Raw genomic sequence first — 23241 nt, 5'->3', positions numbered from 1 at the left:
CCTGCTGAGATCATTTCAGTAATCGTCTTGTTAACTCAGGTGAGAATGTTGATGAGCACAAGGCTGGAGATCATTATGTCAGGCTGATTGGGTTAGAATGGCAGACTTGACATGTTAAAAGGAGGGTGATGCTTGAAATCATTGATCTTCCATTGTTAACCATGGTGACCAGCAAAGAAACGCGTGCAACCATCATTGCGTTGCATAAAAATGGCTTCACAGGCAAGGATATTGTGGCTACTAAGATTGCATCCAAATCAATAATTTATAGGATCAACAAGAACTTCAAGGAAAGAGGTTCAATTCTTGTTAAGAAGGCTTCAGGGCATCCAAGTAAATCCATCAAGTGCCAGGATCGTCTCGTAAAGAGGATTCAGCTGAAAAAGGTGAGCGCTACCATCAGTCCTGTGTCATGCCAACAGTAAAGCATCCTGAGACCATTCATGTGTGGGCTTGCTTCTCATCCAAGGGAGTGGGCTCACTCACAATTTTGCCAAAAAACACAGCCATGAATAAAGAATGGTACCAAAACACCCTCCAACAGCAACTTCTTCCAACAATCCAACAACAGTTTGGTGAAGAACAATACATTTTCCAGCACGATGGAGCACCGTGTCATAAGACAAAAGTGATAACTGAGTGGCTCGGGGACCAAAACGTTGAAATTTTGGTTGCATGGCCTGGAAACTCCCCAGATCTTAATCCCATTGATAACTTGTGGTCATTCCTCAAGAGGCGGGTGGGCAAACAAAAAACAACTAATTCTGAGAAACTCAAAGAAGTGATTATGAAAGAATGAGTTGCTATCAGTCAGGATTTGGCTGAGAAGATGATTGAGAGCATGCCCAGTCGAATTGCAAAGTGTAATAGATAGCGGAGATGCCGCCGCAGCGGTGAGCGGCATGGCGGCTGTCTCCGCGTCTCAGCCGGTGGCCTTCGCCGCGCAGTTACATGGTGGAGTCTTGCCTGATCCGTCAGTTGCACATAGACTGAGGGCTAGCCAGGCGACAGGACCTTTATGCGAATAGAAGGGGAGTCAGCTGATCGGACGGTCTGCTGACTCCAGCAGTGCTCCTGATTGGCTGAGTGACTGGGGCGGCGCTGTGGGGTGCTCTCAGTATATATAGGACCTGCCTGTCAGTTGCTCTTCGTCTGCAGTTGCGAATGCTACGTGTTAGCACTCAGACCTTAGTCAGATCCCAAAGTGTGCTAGAACCAGCAGGAGCTGGGGATCCACACTTAGTCAGATTCTGTTGATAGCTAAAGTACTAATTCAATTGTATTATTTGTTATGACCTTCTGCTAGCCTTGACTACTCTTCTGCTTACTGATTCTGTGCTTCTGCCTATCTGATCCTGTTGCCGACTCAGCCTGAACCCTACTCTGACTTAAGCCTTCTGTCTTTGTACCGTATCTGTCCGTTTGTTGCCGAATCTGCTTGTCTGACTCTCCTACCCTCACCAGTGAGCCTAGTCCCTGGTGAGGGATTCTCTGTACAGCTTAATCACCTGCTCCTCAGGTGACCAGTATCTGCAGTACAGTCTTAATCACCTGCTCCTCAGGTGACCAGTAGCTGCAGTACAGTCTTAATTACCTGCTCCTCAGGTGACCAGTAGCTGCAGTACAGTCTTAATCACCTGCTCCTCGGGTGACTAGTAACTACGGTACTGTCCTCATCACCTGCTCCTCAGGTGATTAGGAGTTGCAGTACAGTCTTGATCTCCTGCCCCTCAGGTGATCACCTGCTGCAGTACAGTCTGAATCACCCGCTCCACGGGTGATCAGTATACGTTGTCTTACTGTGTACCACCCACTCCTTGCTTGCTGGAGTGCTGATCCCTGTGTTCTATAGAGATATCTCCCTCTACCAGCTTCTCTGGGGGAGTTGGTATCTCTATCTGTATTACTGTTGCACCAAACACCTATCTTTACATCTGGTTGTCCTGTGTCTTGCTATACTCGCATTATTGGTGACTCTGCAGATCACCATATAATCAGGTATAGTATCTGTATTATTGGTGATACTGCAGATCACCAATAATCAGAAAATCTGTTCTTGCTGACACCAATCGTTACAGAACAGCAGTCCAAACATTATGGATGCACTGCGTAGTCAGGTTGAAGTCCTGACCACCGCGGTGAACAATCTTACCGGGGTGATCAATACTCAACAGACTCAGATCACTCATCTGTCTGGGACAGTACAGGTACTTCCAACGACTATTGATACAGTGCGATCCCCTTCAGTCACGGACCTTCATATGTCCGTACCCGAAAAGTTTTCTGGACATAGATCTGTCTTTCAGAATTTCAGAAACCGTGTGCTACTGCTATCCTATTGAGACCCAATCTGTCAGGATCTAAGAACCAGAGGGTAACCTTTATAAAGACCCTTTTGTCAGGAGATTCACAAACATGGGCATATAGTCTTCACACAGGGCATGAGGCATTATCCTCAGTTTAGAAGTTTTTTAAGGCCATGGCCGTTATATATGATGATCCGGATATTGCTATCAAGGCTGAGAGGAAACTAAAGACTCTCAGGCAAGGTCGTAATCCAGTGGAGGTTTATGCCGCACAATTTAGGAGGTGGGCTGTATCAGCTAGATGGGGAACATATGCTTTATTAGACTGTTTCCTGTCAGGACTATCCAATGCAGTTTCTGATTTGATGTTAGGTCATCCTGAGCCTAAATCTCTAGACGAAGCAATTTCATTGGCGGTGCGGGTTGATCGCCACCTTCGCTATCAAAAACGAACCCGTGGCAGAAACGCTGTAAGATCTGTTTCCTACGCCTCTTCTCCACCGTCGTCACCTCAGGACGAACCGATGCAGGTCGGTCAGTCTAGGTTAACACAAGTGGAGAAGAATCGCAGAAGGTCAGAAAGACTCTGTCTATACTGTGTTGAGGAGGGTCACATTGTCCAGAATTGCCCTAAAAAGTCGGGAAACGCTGCCACCTAGGTGTAGTCAGAGGTAATACCCTAGGCGAGCCGTATTTACCTCTAGATAATAACCGCTTACTCCTCCCTTGCTCCATTACCTGGGAGGGTCGGGTCACGGCCACAGAAGCATTCATGGACTCAGGCTCTGCAGCTAATTTTATAGATTATGACTTTGTAAAAAAATTGGGGATTCCCTTACTTCCTTTAGACTGTCAGATTTTGATCACAGCGGTAGATGACTCTCCGTTACAGTGTAGACAGCCTCTCTCCCAGACCCCCTTATTGTTGTGTAATATAGGGGTTCTACATAAGGAAAAATTACAGTTCTTTGTCCTGCAAATGGCAACCTCCACCATAATCCTCTGTATGCCTTGGTTGCAACTACACTCCCCTCAGATCGACTGGGCTTCAGGTCAGCTACAGAGCTGGTCAGCCCATTGTCATCATCATTGTTTGGAGAAAGTTGCTGTTTGCGCCACCAAGGTTCAGGTGAAAGGGGTGCCAGTGCAGTACGCAGAATTTTCTGATGTGTTTTGTCCAAAATCAGCAGAGAAACTCCCGCCACACCGGAGCTTCGACTGTCCCATAGAGTTGAGATCAGGATGTATGCCCCCTAGAGGCTATCTCTATAATCTGTTGGGACAGAGAAGCTGGCTATGCAGGAATACATTAAAGAAAATTTGGCCAAGGGCTTTATCCGTCCTTCCCGGTCACCAGCAGGGGCTGGGTTCTTTTTTGTACAGAAAAAGGACGGTGGGCTTCGACCTTGTATTGACTATCGGGGTTTAAATAAGATCACAGTGAAAAATCGCTATCCACTGCCTTTGATTGACGATTTGTTTGCTCAGGTGACTAATGCCAGTATCTTCTCTAAGCTAGACTTACGAGGAGCATACAATACGAGGAGCATACAACCTGGTACGCATTAGGGACGGTGATGAATGGAAGACGGCATTCAACACGCCCGATGGGCACTATGAGTATCTGGTCATGCCCTTTGGGTTGTGTAATGCTCCTGCCGTCTTCCAGGAGTTGATCAATTAAGTCTTTAGGGAGGTTCTGGGAAAATTTGTGCTAGTGTATCTGGACGATATACTGATTTTCTTACCCATTCTAACAGAACATCGGAAACATGTGAAGTTTGTTTTAAGAAAATTGAGGCAGAACTCGTTGTATGCGAAGTTAGAGAAATGCCTCTTTGAAGTCACTAAGGTCCCTTTTTGGGATATATTATTTCCACTTCAGGTCTTTCCATGGATCCTGAAAAAGTCGCTGCTGTATTGGAGTGGCCTCAACCTGTAGGATTGAAGGCACTCCAAAGATTTCTTGGCTTCGCCAATTACTACAGGAAGTTCATCAAAGGGTTTTCTTCTGTAGTGTCACCCCTCACCAACCTTACCAAGAAGGGGGCTGACACTTACCATTGGACAGTAGAGGCACAGTCTGCCTTCGCTACATTGAAAAAGTTATTTTGTTCTGCTCCCATTTTGAGACATGTGGATGTCACCTTCCCCTTCATTGTTGAGGTGGATGCATTGGAGATTGGGGTTGGGGCTGTACTGTCTCAATGCTCTGGCCTTCAAGGCAAACTACATCCCTGTGCCTTCTTTTCTCGTAGGTTCTCTCCAGCCGAGAGGAACTACGATATTGGCAATAGGGAGCTCTTGGACATTAAGTTAGCCATTGAAGAATGGCACCATTGGCTGGAAGGGGCAGAACATACGATCCCGGTCTATACTGATCATAAAAATTTAGAGTCCATCGAAGGGGCCAAAAGACTTAGCCCTCGACAGGCTTGCTGGTCCTTGTTCTTTTCAAGGTTCAGGTTTGTCATTACGTATACACCGGGAAGTAAGGATGTCAAAGCAGATGCATTATCTAGGTGTTTTGAGCCCGAGACAGTTCAGCCATCAACCTCTGAGACCATCTTAACTCAAAGACTGGTGGTGGCAGCCACGGAAACCTGGGAAGATTGGGCGGTTACCCTAGGGCCTTACCAGCAAGATATTCCAGAAGGCAAGCCCGAGGGGGTTCTGTTTGTGCCACTTCCTTTTTGCCTACAACTCATGCAATTGTTCCATGCCCATAAGAATGCAGGGCATGCCGGGGCTGCTCGAACTCAGGACCTACTGGCCAGATGTGTATGGTGGCCTTCGTTGGCTCTGGATTGCAAAGAGTTTGTGAGAGAGTGCTCTGTGTGTGCCAGAAATAAACCCTCTCGTCAAGCACCAGTAGGTACACTACAACCTTTACCGGTGCCAAATGAACCATGGACCCACTTGTCTATGGACTTTGTAGGAGAACTCCCCAGGTCTGAGGGCAAGTCGGTCATCTGGGTGGTAGTTGATAGGTTCAGTAAAATGGCTCATTTTGTCCCTCTGAAGGGACTCCCCTCGGCCCAGGAATTGGCTGATCTCTTCATCCAGCACATTTTCCGGCTGCATGGCATTCCGGAGAATGTGGTGTCAGATAGGGGAGTCTAGTTTGTGTCTAAATTCTGGAGAGCCTTTTGCCACCAGCTCGGTATGGACCTATCATTTTCATCAGGCTACCACCCACAGACCAATGGACAGACCGAAAGAGTTAACCAGTCCTTGGAGCAATTTCTCAGGTGTTATGTGGCAGATGCGCAGTCAGATTGGGTAAAGTTTCTGCCATTTGCGGAATTTGCGCATAATAATCTGAAGAGTTCCTCTTCAGGTTTTTCTCCTTTCCAGGTGGTTTCGGGGAGATCTCCCAAATTCTCCCCAATACCAGTGGCATCTTCCCCTTTTCCGGCTCTAGAGGATTGGCAAAGGTCATTGAAGGAGATTTGGGGGTTTGTAAAACGGAATCTGGGAAAAGCCTTCCAGACGCAGAAAAAACAGGCAGATAAAAGGCGGTCTGTTGAGTGGAAGTTTTCCCCAGCAGACATGGTGTGGGTGTCTACTCGGCATCTGGCGTTAAAGCAACCATCACCTAAGTTAGGACCCAGATTTGTAGGCCCATACCCGGTGTCCAGAAAGATTAATGACGTGACATATGTGATTGATCTCCCAGCCAGCATGAGAGGTGTGAGATCATTTCATGTTTCTTTGTTGAAGCCTGCTGTAAGTTGTGGATTCCTCTCTCCCCCCCCCCGTGATGATTGACGATCAACCTGAGTATGAGATCGAGAAGATTTTGGATTCTCGATTAGTGCAGAATTCTGTACAGTATCTGGTCCATTGGAAGGGGTATGGCCTGGAGGAGAGAACTTGGGTTCCGGATTGCCGCATGCATGCCGAGGATCTAAAGAAAGAGTTTCATGAGTTACACCCGAAAAGCCGTGTAACAAGTGTCCGGGGTCCACTCCTCAGCGGGGGGTACTGTAATAGATAGCGGAGATGCCGCCGCAGCGGTGAACGGCATAGCGGCTGTCTCCGCGTCTCAGCCGGCGGCCTTCGCCGCGCAGTTACATGGTGGAGTTTTGCCTGGTCCGTCAGTTGCACATAGACTGAGGGCTACGCGCGCGCGCGCCAGGACCTTTATGCAATTAGAAGGGGAGTCAGCTGATCGGCTAGTCAGCTAACTCCAGCAGTGCTCCTGATTGGCTGAGTGACTGGGGCGGCACTGTGGGGCGCTCTCAGTATATATAGGAACTGCCTGTCAGTAGCTCCGCGTCTGCAGTTGCAAATGCTATGTGTTAGCACTCAGACCTTAGTCAGATCCCAAAGTGTGCTAGAACCAGCAGGAGCTGGGGATCCACACTTAGCCAGATTCTGTTGATAGCTAAAGTACTAATTGAAATGTATTATTTGTTATGGCCTTCTGCTAGCCTTGACTACTCTTCTGCTTACTGATTCTGTGCTTCTGCCTATCTGATCCTGTTGCCGACTCAGCCTGAACCCTACTCTGACTTAAGCCTTCTGTCTTTGTACCGTATCTGTCCATTTGTTGCCGAATCTGCTTGTCTGACTCTCCTGCCCTCACCAGTGAGCCTAGTCCCTGGTGAGGGATTCTCTGTACAGCTTAATCACCTGCTCCTCAGGTGACCAGTAGCTGCAGTACAGTCTTAATCACCTGCTCCTCAGGTGACTAGTAACTACGGTACTGTCCTCATCACCTGCTCCTCAGGTGATTAGGAGTTGCAGTACAGTCTTGATCTCCTGCCCCTCAGGTGATCACCTGCTGCAGTACAGTCTGAATCACCCACTCCACAGGTGATCAGTATATGTTGTCTTACTGTGCACCACCCGCTCCTCGGGTGAAATGATTACTAGTTCATCTGCATCTCCAGCTTGCTGGAGTGCTGATCCCTGTGTTCTATAGAGATATTTATTTATTTATTGTATTTATAAAGCGCCAACATATTACGCAGCGCTGGACATTAGTTTAGGTTACAGACAATATTTAGGGGTGACAAACAGCAATATGACAATACAGGAATACAAGAAAGACCAGATCGCACAGTACGAGTACAAGGTAATGCTTAGTCACTGGATGGGAGCATTGAGATCACACAGCACAGTATGAGTACAAGGTAATGCTTAGTCACTGGATGGAGCATGGAGATCACCCAGCACAGTATGAGTACAAGGTAATGCTTAGTCACTGGATGGAGCATGGAGATCACACAGCACAGTATGAGTACAAGGTAATGCTTAGTCACTGGATGGAGCATGGAGATCATACAGCACAGTATGAGTACAAGGTAATGCTTAGTCACTGGATGGAGCATGGAGATCACACAGCACAGTATGAGTACAAGGTAATGCTTAGTCACCGGATGTAGCATGGAGATCACACAGCACAGTATGAGTACAAGGTAATGCTTAGTCACTGGATGGAGCATGGAGATCACACAGCACAGTATGAGTACAAGGTAATGCTTAGTCAGTCACTGGATGGAGCATGGAGATTAGGCAAGTTAGGTTCACTCAGATCCATAGGATGGGTGCACAGTAATGGAGGTGCATGATCAGGTAGGAAACAAAAGGAGGAGGACCCTGCCCAAAGGCTTACAATCTAGAGGGAGAGGTAGGGACACGAGAGGTAGGGGACCAGAGTTCAGCTGTAGGTTAAGAGCACTTGTGAGGGGTAGTAGGCCAGAGTGAAAAGGTGAGTTTTGAGGGCTTTCTTGAAGATGTTGAAGGAGGGGGCTGCCCTAATGGGTGGAGGTAGGGAGTTCCATAGTGTTGGAGCAGCTCTTGAGAAGTCCTGGAGGCGTGCATGGGACTGGGTGATGTGGGGGGCGGTTAGGCGAAGTTCATTGGAAGAGCGGAGTGAGCGGCTAGGTGTGTACCTCTGAGTAAGATCGGAAATGTAGGTTGGACGAGTTTTGTGGACAGATTTGTAGGTCAGACACAGTATCTTGAATTTGATTCTGGACTGGATAGGAAGCCAGTGGAGGGATTCTAGGAGGGGATCTGCCGTGGTGGAGCGATGGGAACAGTGGATAATGCTGGCTGCCGCATTCATGATGGACTGCAGTGGGGCTGTTCGGGTCATAGGGAGACCAGACAGCAGGGCATTGCAGTAGTCAAGGCGGGAAATTATGAGGGCATGGATGAAGAGTTTGGTGGTGGCAGAGGTCAGGAAAGGGCGAATCTTACAGATGTTACGAAGGTGGAAGTTGCAGGACTTTGTGAGGTTTTGGATGTGGGAAGTGAAGGAGAGTGCGGAGTCCAGGGTGACACCCAGACAACGGGCTTGAGAGGTAGGGCGAATGGTAGTTCCGTTTTGTCTAGATTTAGTTTCAGGAACCTAGCGGACATCCAGGAGGAGATGGCTGATAGGCAGGAGGAGACCTTGTCCATGGTAGTGGTGGATATGTCAGGGGTGTGGAGGTAGATCTGTGTGTCATCTGCATACAGATGATAGTTAAAACCCATGGAGGAGATAACCTTGCCAATGGAGGATGTGTATAGCGTGAACAGTAGGGGGCCAAGGACCGAACCTTGGGGGACTCCCACCGAGAGGTGGTTGGGGGTGGACGAGGACTCATTGAAGGCGTTCGTGAAGGAGCGGTTGGAGAGGTAGGATGAAAGCCAGGACAGGGAGATCGTGAATGCCCAAGGACTGGAGGGACTGGAGGAGTAGGGGATGATCTACTGTGTCATAAGCTGCTGAAAGGTCAAGGAGGAGGAGAATGGAGTATTTACCTTCAGCTTTAGCTAAGGCAAGGTCATTGACCACTTTGGTGAGAGCAGTTTCGGTTGAGTGGGCAGGCCGAAATCCAGATTGCAGTGGGTCTAGGAGTGAGTTGGCATTGAGGTACTGGGTCAGGCGTTTGTGAACCAGACGCTCCAGGAGTTTTGAGGCAAAGGGGAGGAGGGAGATAGGACGGTAGTTAGAGGGTAGCGAGGGGTCGAGGGAGGGTTTCTTGAGCAGGGGTAGTACAGTGGCCTGCTTGAAGTCTGAGGGAGGGATATCTCCCTCTACCAGCTTCTCTGGGGGAGTTGGTATCTCTATCTGTATTACTGTTGCACCAAACACCTATCTTTACATCTGGTTGTCCTGTGTCTTGCTATACTCGCATTATTGGTGATTCTGCAGATCACCATATAATCAGGTATAACATCTGTATTATTGGTGATACTGCAGATCACCAATAATCAGGAAATCTGTTCTTGCTGACACCAATTGTTACACAGAGGTCCTGAAAAAGAAGGGCCAACACTGCAAATACTGACTCTTTGCATACATCTCATGAAGCTTGCATTATTTAACTTTATCAGTTAGCCAGCCAATTTGTTTTGGCTACATACCTGGTTTGAGCACCGCAGAAAGAATCCTAGCCTTCTGAAGATTCGCTACCTGAAGTATTGCATTGTATCAGTAATAACAGATTCTTAACCCTTCCTTCTTAGCCCTGGCTAGCTAGCTGGTTTCCCTATTTCCTTGTACAAGGGATGGAGGCAGCCTTGTACCTGAAATATTGTGTGTTAAAGTGTTTTTGTAACTCACACATTCCCTACTGGCCTGTCTGTTCCCTGATTCCAGCGGTTTCAGCACATTGATTGCACCCACTAAATTGGATGGTGTGTGTGTTGAAACAGAGTGGATGGCATTGAGCAGTCTGGCCACTAGGGGCACTGTGACATTATGTACATGGGATCAGGGGACAATCAGTCTTCTGGTCAGGTGTGTGGTCGTGGCAGGACTCTGGGGACTTTAGTCATTCAAATCAGGTCTGAGATAGAAAACCACAAACATGCCACGGATTTCAGCTAACAAGGTCCACAAGTGGTTAAAATAAGTACTCGCGTTTGCAATTTAGAAATCCTAAATCTTATATAAGAACTGATTTGGAGGTTCCCATCTTCTCCTCGGCAATAGAAGAAAGGACGCTTCCTCCCTCCTGCAGACCGTCACAATTATGGCAATCTAGCGTCATTATGAAAGTGCACCTGTAGTGGCTGTCAAACCGCCCAACTCAACATGCCGCCAAGTACCTCTATAAAGTGGACCTGTAATCATCCTCTTTACCTACCTTTGTTTTTTAGCACCAGTCAATTTAAAGCGCTCAGTCTGAATTGGAAGTAAATGCCGACAATTCAACTGCAGAAAGTAAAAAGCAAAAACAGTGATATGAAACGAAAAACAAAAGCACTAACGTTACCCGACGCTTTTCTGTACAAAACTTTTTTTAAATCACTTTATATGTATGGTAATCTTTGATGGATGGTAATGATACCAGCAGACACAATAAAACACTATTAAAATGTTCCCAATGGAGCAACTCATAAAGTAATGTCTCTCCCTGCTATACCAATACCTCCACCACCGTACATATGCAGTGTACAAGATTGCCAACAGGTGGCACCCACATTCACTATAGCATTTTGGGATGCATTAAAAGGGAAATAAAAACTTGAGATGCTAGCATAATATTGCCCCTGTTTAACTTTCTAGTAAGGCCACACCTGGAATATGGAATTCAGTTCTGGGCACCACATTACAGGAAAGATATTGCAGTTTTAGAGCAGGTGCAGAGACGAGCAACAAAATTGATACGTGGGATGGAAGGTCTCACTTACCAAGAAAGGTTAGATAAACTGGGTTTATTTAGTCTAGAGAAAAGACGCCTTAGAGGAGATCTAATTAACATGTATAAATACATCAGAGGGCAATATAATAGCTTGGCGGATGAGCTTTTTGTCCCTAGGCCTTCTCAAAGGACTAGAGGACATGATCTGCGCATGGAGGAAAAACGTTTTAGCCATTTATTTAGGAAAGGGTTCTTTACAGTAAGAGTGATTAAGATGTGGAATGCATTGCCACAGGAAGTCGTTATGGCAAACTCTATACCTGCATTTAAAGGGGGCTTAGATGCTTTCCTTGCGTTGAAAGACATCCATGGCTACAATTACTAGGTAATGCCTAATGATGTTGATCCAGGGATTTTATCTGATTGCCATCTGGAGTCGGGAAGGAATCTTTCCCTTTAGGGGCTAATCGGACCATGCCTTGTGGGGGTTTTCTCGCCTTCCTCTGGATCAACAGGGATATGTGAGGGAGCAGGCTGGTGTTGTACTTTATACTGGTTGAACTCGATGGACGTATGTCTTTTTTCAACCAAAATAACTATGTAACTATGTATATATTTTATACAGTATAATGTATAGATAGACTAGTTCCGATAATATTACATAAAAAACATTCAAATAGCAAGTCTATGAAGATAGCGCTCAATTCATATATTCTGGTGAAACAGCTGATCAAGAAAAGCATCTTTCAATCTGCCCTAAGCACCAACAGGTAGCCCGGGAAAAAGACCCTCAGAGTGATAGCCACCACCTGACCCTTACAAAGGGGCACTCTCCCTTTGGCAATGACCCTCTGTGAGATGAGCCTGCAGCACTTCTGGGGTATTTGAGGCCACCCCCTGCCTATCACAGATCCACTGCCGCAACTTCCATGTTCTCCGTTCTCCTCAGAATAAGAATCTCCAGCCCTCATTAGCGTAAAAATGTACGAAAATTTATGGAAGTTTAAAATGCACACCAACACGCTCGAACTTGTTACATCAGAGTTTTAATGGGCTCCACCCAATGCGTTGGCCGCTTCCCAGCTACACTGCACACTAGATACTCTGGGCACCAGTAATGGCACACTAACTCACTTCCATGTCTGTGGTCACATGAGTGTCTCACCAGGAGCATATGTCTCTGTGCATTATATATCTAGAACTTCCCTTACCTTTATACTGTATATGTTGTGCATGTCTCTGAGCATTATATATCTGGCACATCTCTGAGCTCTATATATGTTGTGCATGACTCTCTGTGCATTATATATCTTGCACATCTCTGAGCTTTATATATGTTGTGCATGTCTCTGGGCATTATATATCTGGCACATCTCTGAGCTTTATATATGTTGTGCATGTCTCTGGGCATTATATATCTGGCACATCTCTGAGATTTATATATGTTATGCATGTCTCTGAGCATTATATATCTGGCACATCTCTGAGCTCTATATATGTTGTGCATGACTCTCTGTGCATTATATATCTTGCACATCTCTGAGCTTTATATATGTTGTGCATGTCTCTGGGCATTATATATCTGGCACATCTCTGAGCTTTATATATGTTATGCATGTCTCTGGGCATTATAGAACTGGCCCATCTCTGAGCTCTATATATGTTGTGCATGTCTCTGAGCATTATATATCTGGCACATCTCTGAGCTTTATATATGTTGTGCATGTCTCCGGGCATTATATATCTGGCACATCTCTGAGCTCTATATATGTTGTGCATGACTCTCTGTGCATTATATATCTGGCACATCTCTGAGCTTTATATATGTTGTGCATGTCTCTGGGCATTATATATCTGGCACATCTCTGAGCTCTATATATGTTGTGCATGACTCTCTGTGCATTATATATCTTGCACATCTCTGAGCTTTATATATGTTATGCATGTCTCTGGGCATTATATATCTGGCACATCTCTGAGCTTTATATATGTTATGCATGTCTCTGGGCATTATATGTCTGGCACATCTCTGAGCTTTATATATGTTGTGCATGTCTCTGGGCATTATAGAACTGGCCCATCTCTGAGCTTTATATATGTTGTGCATGTCTCTGGGCATTATATATCTGGCACATCTCTGAGCTTTATATATGTTGTGCATGTCTCTGAGCATTATATGTCTGGCACATCTCTGAGCTTTATATATGTTGTGCATGTCTCTGGGCATTATATATCTTGCACATCTCTGAACTTTATATATGTTATGCATGTCTCTGGGCATTATAGATCTGGCCCATCTCTGAGCTTTATATATGTTGTGCATATCTCTGAGCATTATATATCTGGCACATCTCTGAGATTTATATATGTTATGCATGTCGCTGAGCATTATATATCTGGCCCATCTCTGAGCTTTATATATGTTGTGCATGTCTCTGAGCATTATATATCTGGCACATCTCTGAGCTTTATATATGTTGTGCATGTCTCCGGGCATTATTTATCTGGCACATCTCTGAGCTCTATATATGTTGTGCATGACTCTCTGTGCATTATATATCTTGCACATCTATGAGCTTTATATATGTTGTGCATGTCTCTGGGCATTATATATCTGGCACATCTCTGAGCTTTATATATGTTATGCATGTCTCTGGGCATTATAGAACTGGCCCATCTCTGAGCTCTATATATGTTGTGCATGTCTCTGAGCATTATATATCTGGCACATCTCTGAGCTTTATATATGTTGTGCATGTCTCTGGGCATTATATATCTGGCACATCTCTGAGCTCTATATATGTTGTGCATGTCTCTGAGCATTATATATCTGGCCCATCTCTGAGCTTTATATATGTTGTGCATGTCTCTGAGCATTATATATCTTGCACATCTCTGAGCTTTATATATGTTGTGCATGTCTCTGGGCATTATATATCTTGCACATCTCTGAGCTTTATATATGTTGTGCATGTCTCTGGGCATTATATATCTGGCACATCTCTGAGCTTTATATATGTTATGCATGTCTCTGGGCATTATAGAACTGGCCCATCTCTGAGCTTTATATATGTTGTGCATGTCTCTGGGCATTATATATCTGGCACATCTCTGAGCTTTATATATGTTGTGCATGTCTCTGAGCATTATATGTCTGGCACATCTCTGAGCTTTATATATGTTATGCATGTCTCTGGGCATTATATATCTTGCACATCTCTGAACTTTATATATGTTATGCATGTCTCTGGGCATTATAGATCTGGCCCATCTCTGAGCTTTATACATGTTGTGCATATCTCTGAGCATTATATATCTGGCACATCTCTGAGATTTATATATGTTATGCATGTCGCTGAGCATTATATATCTGGCCCATCTCTGAGCTTTATATATGTTATGCATGTCTCTGAGCATTATACATCTGGCCCATCTCTGATCTTTATATATGTTGTGCATGTCTCTGGGCATTATATATCTGGCACATCTCTGAGCTTTATATATGTTATGCATGTCTCTGAGCATTATATATCTGGCCCATCTCTGAGCTTTATATATGTTGTGCATGTCTCTGGGCATTATATATCTGGCACATCTCTGAGCTCTATATATGTTGTGCATGACTCTCTGTGCATTATATATCTTGCACATCTCTGAGCTTTATATATGTTGTGCATGTCTCTGGGCATTATATATCTGGCACATCTCTGAGCTTTATATATGTTATGCATGTCTCTGGGCATTATAGAACTGGCCCATCTCTGAGCTCTATATATGTTGTGCATGTCTCTGAGCATTATATATCTGGCACATCTCTGAGCTTTATATATGTTGTGCATGTCTCCGGGCATTATATATCTGGCACATCTCTGAGCTCTATATATGTTGTGCATGACTCTCTGTGCATTATATATCTGGCACATCTCTGAGCTTTATATATGTTGTGCATGTCTCTGGGCATTATATATCTGGCACATCTCTGAGCTCTATATATGTTGTGCATGACTCTCTGTGCATTATATATCTTGCACATCTCTGAGCTTTATATATGTTGTGCATGTCTCTGGGCATTATATATCTGGCACATCTCTGAGCTTTATATATGTTATGCATGTCTCTGGGCATTATAGAACTGGCCCATCTCTGAGCTTTATATATGTTGTGCATGTCTCTGGGCATTATATATCTGGCACATCTCTGAGCTTTATATATGTTGTGCATGTCTCTGAGCATTATATGTCTGGCACATCTCTGAGCTTTATATATGTTATGCATGTCTCTGGGCATTATATATCTTGCACATCTCTGAACTTTATATATGTTATGCATGTCTCTGGGCATCATAGATCTGGCCCATCTCTGAGCTTTATATATGTTGTGCATATCTCTGAGCATTATATATCTGGCACATCTCTGAGATTTATATATGTTATGCATGTCGCTGAGCATTATATATCTGGCCCATCTCTGAGCTTTATATATGTTATGCATGTCTCTGAGCATTATACATCTGGCCCATCTCTGATCTTTATATATGTTGTGCATGTCTCTGGGCATTATATATCTGGCACATCTCTGAGCTTTATATATGTTATGCATGTCTCTGAGCATTATATATCTGGCCCATCTCTGAGCTTTATATATGTTGTGCATGTCTCTGGGCATTATATATATTGCACATCTCTGAGCTTTATATATGTTGTGCATGTCGCTGGGCATTATATATCTGGCCCATCTCTGAGCTTTATATATGTTATGCATGTCTCTGGGCATTATATATCTGGCACATCTCTGAGCATTATATATGTTGTGCATGTCTCTGGGCATTATATATCTGGCACATCTCTGAGCTTTATATATGTTGTGCATGTCTCTGAGCATTATATATCTGGCACATCTCTGAGCTTTATATATGTTGTGCATATCTCTGAGCATTATATATCTGGCACATCTCTGAGCTTTATATATGTTGTGCATGTCTCTGAGCATTATATATCTGGCACATCTCTGATCTTTATATATGTTGTGCATGTCTCTGAGCATTATATGTCTGGCACATCTCTGAGCTTTATATATGTTATGCATGTCTCTGAGCATTATATATCTGGCACATCTCTGAGCTTTATATATGTTATGCATGGCTCTGGGCATTATATACCTGGCACATCTCTGAGCTTTATATATGTTGTGCATGTCTCTGGGCATTATATATCTGGCACATCTCTGAGCTTTATATATGTTGTGCATGTCTCTGGGCATTATATATCTGGCACATCTCTGAGCCTTATATATGTTGTGCATGTCTCTGGGCATTATATATCCAGCACATCTCTGATCTTTATATATGTTGTGCATGTCTCTGAGCATTATATATCTGGCCCATCTCTGAGCTTTATATATGTTATGCATGTCTCTGGGCATTATATATCTGGCCCATCTCTGACCTTTATATATGTTATGCATGTCTCTGGGCATTATATATCTGGCAGTGGCACATCTCTGAGCTTTATATATGTTGTGCATGCCTCTGGGCATTATATATCTGGCACATCTCTGATCTTTATATATGTTGTGCATGTCTCTGAGCATTATATATCTGGCACGTCTCTGAGCATTATTGTTCTCACAGGCAGTCTCTGGACATTATCACATAGGAGTGCGTTTATGCTCTGCTCTGTGGCATGCTGTCAGGTGGTGTACAGCGATGCTCTCTATGTAGAGAAATGATAATCTGGCCAATCAGGATGATAACGAATATGTGAGGAGCTCAAGAGGCTGGGCAGGAGAACACAGAGCAAAATGTAAAGGTTTCTCGTCAGCAGATCCACGTGGCACCTCCAGAGAACTGAGATTGTAACTTACACATATCCAGACGTGGGCAAACCCTGAGTCCATGTCAAAAACAATCTCATTATGAAATCCCAGTGCTAGCGGGGGATGGAGTGGCGTCCTACACAAACAATGAGAACAACCAGGAAAGGTCACAAAAATGTAAAAGGCTGCCATTCTCACAGCAATAAAGCCAGAGTCCCCAAACTTGGCACAGTTGGTCACTTGGTGATCGAGGTTACTAATACAGGAAAAGTGGGCGGAGCATAAAACAGCCAATCAAATTTCAGCCATTTGTTCTTAATGGGGAAATGTAAACTGCAGCCATTCTTACAATGTTAATAGCAGGGTTCTCAAACTTGGCACACTTGGTCACAGGGTGACAGGGATTAATATTTAGATAAGTGGGTGGAGCCTACAACAGCCTAGTGCAAGTGGGTGGAGCCTACATCAAAATCCACTTATTGATTTTCCAGGGCAATATTTATTTACACTGCTGCCATTCTTACACTGTTTATGGCAGAGGCTTCAAACTTGCTACAGTCTCAGTCAGTGATTGGGTGACTGAGGTTTACATTCACAAAGGGGGCGGAGCCACAAAATGCCAATCAGATTTTTTTGGCTGGATAAACTGCTTCCATTCACACATTTTTGATGCTAGGAACCTGAAAGCTCACAAACTTGGTCATTGAGTGACTGTGTGTCCAGGTTACAAAAAGTGGGTGGGGCCAAACAAAACAAAACATATTTCCCTGAGAAAATGTAAACTGCAGCCATTCTTACACTTTTAATGGCAGGGTACTTCGTATAGGTGGTCACTGGGTGACTGGGATTAAGATTCAGGAAAATGGGTGAAGCCTACAACAGCCACTCAAAATTCACCTATTGGTTTTCAAGGAGAATATTTAAATTGTTGCCATTCTTACAGCTAACAACAGAGGCCTCAAACCTGCTACAGTTGGTCACTGGGTGACTGGGATTTACAATCAGAAAAGGGGGCGGAGCCACATATAGCCAATCAGATTTGTGTCATTTCAGTGGGAACATTTAAATGATTGATGCCAGGCAACCCGAAAGCTCACAAACTTGGCCGTTGACTGTGTGTAGGTTAGAAAAAGTGGGCGGAGCCAACGACAGCCAAATACAACGGCTGGTCTTGTGCTAGTGAAATATACAATGAAGATGAAACCACCCAGTTATCTATGGAGCCGTCCCCTTTCCAGAATGCCATAAAGGCTTTGGGATGTTTTAAGGAAAGTTGAAAAAGTGTTGGGCGAATGGCTGGCTTTGTCTTTCTTGTGAGAGAAAATACTACATTCAAGTCACCCCCTAAAATAATATTTGGGCATGAGAAAGACTTTAGTTTAAGAGTCTGAATGTACTTTAAAGAGAACCCGAGGTGGGTTTGAAGAATATTATCTGCATACAGAGGCTGGATCTGCCTATACAGCCCAGCCTCTGTTGCTATCCCAAACCCCCTTAAGGTCCCCCTGCACTCTGCAATCCCTCATAAATCACAGCCACGCTGCTGACAAACAGCTTGTCAGAGCTGGCTGTGTTTATCTCTATAGTGTCAGTCTGCTGCTCTCCCCGCCTCCTGCAGAACTCCAGTCCCCGCCTGCATCCCTTCCCTCCCTGCTGATTGGAGGGAAGGGACGGGGGCAGGGACCGGAGCTATGCAGGAGGCGGGGGAGCAGCTGAGACGGACACTACAGATGTAAACACAGCCTCATAGCACCGCTGTGATTTATGAGGGATTGCAGAGTGCAGGGGGACCTTAGTGGGGTTTGGGATAGCAACAGAGGCTGGGCTGTATAGGCAGATCCAGCCTCTGTATGCAGATAACATTCTTTAAACACACCTCGGGTTCTCTTTAAGACTCGGTTCATGAGGATTTTTTGCACCCCCTCCCCCCCCCACAACCTCAGATCAACAGGGTCTAATAACTTGATCTCCTACAGAGACCAACACAAAACCTCTGGAGCCAGAGCTTCCTGTCATGCTGCCCCTACCCTTTGGAATGCTTTGCGACACCTAATCAAGACAGCTCCAACCCAAGATGCATGTAATTCAAAACTGAAAAGCTCCCTGTTTAGTCTGGCATTCATGATCACATAACATTTCCCCCGTACACATCACTATGTACTGATCTGAGACAAGCTTGTGCACTTTGGGCCCTACGAGAGAAAAGCTCCTTACAAATGTTTTATTGTTGTTCACAAACATCAGGGACATAAATGGTATCAGCGTTGTTGCACGCTGTCTCCTGACATTTCACGTAGCGGTAGTGCGGTGACCAGAGGGCACCTGCAAGAGGACCAGATGTCGCCTCCTTCTCAAGCCTGTTTGTCATAGGACACTGTTACCGTTGAACCCATTGCCATGCCTCTAAAATGTTCAAAAATTGATCTTCAAATTAAAATTTCTTTCTCATCAAAAAACACAATTGAAAACTGACAAAAAAAAGCCAACGCTATAACCAGATGTTGTTTGGAAGTAGTGGTGGGCAGTCTCCATCTTCCTGTCATCTTCACGTCAATACAAACAAAAATACACCCCTGGTCTGGCAGTAGACATAGACTGCAGTCCAAAACATCGATGTATCCGGTATGTATGGACTTAAAAATGCATAGAGGCCTCAGTATGAAACAGTGGTGATAACACAGTATAACAATAGGGAATGCCGCAGTATCAGCAGGTTTGGAAGGAAAATAAGCACACAGGAGTTAAGCAGGACCGTTTATTAACATTCGAGGTCAGAGTTACATTCTCAGACAGTCCTGTCAACATTACTGAGTTGTAGGGAGGATCAATCAGATACAAATGTTTCTGAATTCATGCAAATTTATATGCAAATATATGCAATTTCAAAATGTACCAATCAATTTAAACTTAGGTTTAAAGGACCTCTATTGCAGAAAAAAATGTAAAATACATGTAAACAGATACAAATCGGTAAGGTTCTTCCAGAGCCATACATTACTTTTCTCCTATGTTGCTGTCACTTACACTCCCCCCGGAGTCGTTCGTCGCGGCAGGGGAATCCTGCCGTTCTTGCAGAGCGGGTGCTGGCAGAAGCAATGTCTGCAGCCTCCCCGCTCTGCTTTCCCTGCAGCCACGAACAACTCTCCGGCTGCGTGTCCCCGCCGGCTGCCCATAAGAGGAGAGAGAGAGAGAGAGAGGCAGATGAAAAAGCCGTCGGCTTTAATTGTTACATTGCCGCCGGCTTAATTGCAGTAAATTAACTAAGTTGTTATACGTTTGGCGGCTGCGCTGCAGCCAGAAGATACATTCATGTCACAGGAATCAATCCATTTCTAACATTGGCCGCAGCGCAGCGGCCACTTCGCACATTGGCCGGCCAGAACCCGAAGTGGCCGGCCAGAACTAGAAGTGGCCAAACTTCGGGTTCTGGCCGTAACATATATAAAGACACAGGCCTCCCCCGCCATGTGTTTGCACACTATTCTGACTGTTGGCCTGAGAAGCTTCCGTTCGCTAAGCTTTTGAAAATAAGGAAAACCCTGAGAATCCCCATGAGGAGATGGGCTAGTCCAAAACCTGTCAGTTCTGTCAGATTTCTACTATCTACTGTAAGTGTCAGCAACATAGGAGAAAAGTAATTTATAGCACATTTTACTCAGGGAGAAATATACATTTTATTTATGTGTTTTTGTATAATTTAAATTTTTTGCAATAGTGGTCCTTTAACCTCCTTGGCGGTTTATTTTTTCTGCAAAAATTGCAGAAATCCAATTAAAAAAAAAAAAAAAATTTCTGTTTCATGTAAAGCTACCAGAGTGGTAGCTACATGAAACTCCACTAGAGGGCGCATGTGTCCCTCTAGTTCGATCGTCGCCGGCAACAATAGCAAACAGGGGAACGCGTATATAACGCGCTCCCCTGTTTGGCTTCTCCTGTCGCCATGGCGACGATCGGAATAATGTCATGGACGTCAGCCGACGTCCTGACGTCAGACGTCTCCGATCCAGCCCATAGCGCTGCCCGGAACTCATTGGTCCGGGCAGCGCAGGGCTCTGGCGGGGGGGGGGGGGCCTCTTGCGCCGCTGCGTGCGGGTGATTGCCGCAGAGCGGCGGCGATCAAGCTGTACGCGCGGCTAGCAAAGTGCTAGCTGCGCGTACAGCACTTTACAGGGTGAAAATCGCCCCACCGGGGGCTGAGATCTCCTCCTGCGCGGCATAGCCCGAGCTCAGCTCGGGCTTACCGCCAGGGAGGTTAAATTGATTGGTCCATTATTAAGCTGCATATATTTGCATATAGATTTGCATGAACTCTGAAGAATTTGCATTTCTTTGATCAATCCCTACTGAGTCGTTAAAGGTGCCCATTAACAGTACAATATTTTCCTCAGATGTGATTATTACGGAATCGTGAGTAATCAGAAGGTAATTATCGATTGTTCCCATAAATGGGTCGAATTTGGCACCTTCTCTCTTTAGATTAGACTTTAAAATCCAACATTCCAATCAACTAAATTCGGTATTCCAATCGACCAGAAAATGCGACTGCGTGTTTTTCTGTACAATTTGATGGTACAAATCAAATCGAATGATTGGATCTGAGGAAAATATTGCACTGTTAATGGGAACCTTAAAGAGGAACTCCAGCCTAAACAAACAGACTGTCATTAAGTTACATTAGTTATGTTAATTAAAATAGATAGGTAATATAATCTCTTACCCATACTGTTTTAAAAGAACAGGCAAATGTTTGTGGTTTCATGGGGGCAGCCATCTTTTTGGTTGAAAGGAGGCGACGGAGCATGAGACACAGTTCCAACTGTCCTGTGTCCTGAGCACCTCTCCCAGTTGCTAGGCAACATGAATAACAACATAGGAAATCCCATCATGCTCTGCACAGCATCAGGGAAAAAAGCCCGGGCTTTTTTTCTTTGATGGGTGGAGCTTAGCTAAAAATGCAGCTAAAAATGATGCTTTGGTAAGAAAAACAAAGTTCTGATGCTGTGAAACTGTTAAAGAAACACCAAGCCTTTTCAGTTCTGCTGAGTAGATTTTTAGTCCGGAGGTTCACTTTAAGAGAGAACTAAGAGTAAAAGAAAGCCATTTCTCCTGAACAGCCACGTCTTTGTGAAGGAAACTCCGCCACGGGTTTTGTTTGGAAAAGAGTCCCTGAGCTCAGGCAACACTTTAGAGGTGATATCTAAATTGGGGAGGGGGAGTCTTGAACACATGGAAGCACTCGCCTTGAACAACCAATTAGGTTTAATCTCATAACGATTCTGACTGGTGGCTCCAGACTAGGGATGGTCAGTGAAATGCAAATCCTTCCGGGTTGATGCAGGATTATGTGAAATTTGTATGCAAATGTATGCACCTTCAAAAAGGACCAATCAAATCCTGCTAATGTGGAATTCAATCGGTTTATTTTCAAGTTGCATGTATTTGCATACATAACTTGTATAATCCTGCATCAATGATTTACATCTTATTGACCGTCCTTATTCTTCAAAGATGATGGTTCTGGCGACCCATGAAATGGAGAATCCTCCAATCAAAATTGGAATGCTAACATTCAAATCCCTACACAACCTGGGCTCCAGATAGCTGAAGGATTTGATGCAACTGCCTCACACCTCCGACAACCTCAGATCAAAAGGTTCCAATAACTTGACCACCCCCAGAGTCCAACTAAACACATTTAGAGTCAGAGATTTCTGTCATGCTGCCCCAAACCCTTGAAACACCCTGTCACACCCAATCAAGATAGCTCCAACCCTGGACATGTTTAAATAAAAACTGAAAAGCAACCTGTTTAGTCTGGCAGGTATGATCACATAGCTTTCCTCTGTACACATCACTATGTACTGATCTGAGACAAGCTTATGCAATCTGGTTCCTAAGGGTGAAAAGCACTTTACAAATGTTTTGTTGCTCTCGACAACAGCTGCAGTTTTTGCACCAAAGTTCCTGGCATTGGGCTGGGTACATGACAGGTCTGCCATAAATCTGAGTTATGTACAGAAAACGTCCCTTGAGAAGGGCTGACGGTAGACGTACTGCCAGCAGCTTATTATCTCAGAAGGATGGATCTCCAAAGCCCACTTCCTCCTGCAGCTGGTGGATCTCGGTGAGCAGAGTCTGGTCTTGTAAATTTAGCTGCAAGAAAACAGTAATAGTTGGTGATTATTTTAGCCTGCAACAACCTTGCCTTACCTAAACTGCCCCAACTCTTCCTGTGACCCCTTATAACAAGGCCCCCAATAACGTAGCTTTCCACAGGAGCAGACAGACTGCCCCAACCCATCCTGTGACCCCTTATACCATGGCCCCCTATAACGTGGCCTTCCACAGGAGCAGACAGACTGCCCCAACCCATCCTGTGACCCCTTATACCATGGCCCCCTATAACGTGGCCTTCCACAGGAGCAGACAGACTGCCCCAACTCTTCCTGTGACACCTTACAACATGGCCCCTTATAACGTGGCCTTCCACAGGAGCAGACAGACGGCCACAACTCTTCCTGTGACCCCTT

General features: G+C 44.8%; 1 protein-coding gene across 5 annotated transcripts in view; it reads right to left on the bottom strand.

Annotated features, from left to right (window-relative positions):
• Positions 1–19452: 19452 nt before the first annotated feature.
• CFAP70 (cilia and flagella associated protein 70) overlaps positions 19453–23241 on the bottom strand; it is a 78063-nt gene continuing 74274 nt past the window's right edge. For all 5 annotated transcript variants that reach the window (XM_068243503.1, XM_068243505.1, XM_068243506.1 and 2 more), the window contains exon 28: positions 19453–22864. In XM_068243503.1, coding sequence (XP_068099604.1) covers positions 22784–22864 — 81 coding nt within the window. In that variant the 3' untranslated portion in view covers positions 19453–22783. The remainder of the gene's footprint in view (positions 22865–23241) is intronic.

The sequence above is a fragment of the Hyperolius riggenbachi genome, chromosome 7, assembly GCF_040937935.1.
Source record: "Hyperolius riggenbachi isolate aHypRig1 chromosome 7, aHypRig1.pri, whole genome shotgun sequence".
Taxonomy (NCBI): domain Eukaryota; kingdom Metazoa; phylum Chordata; class Amphibia; order Anura; family Hyperoliidae; genus Hyperolius; species Hyperolius riggenbachi.
Note: the sequence above shows the minus strand (reverse complement) of the source record. Positions and strands in the feature narration are given on the sequence as shown.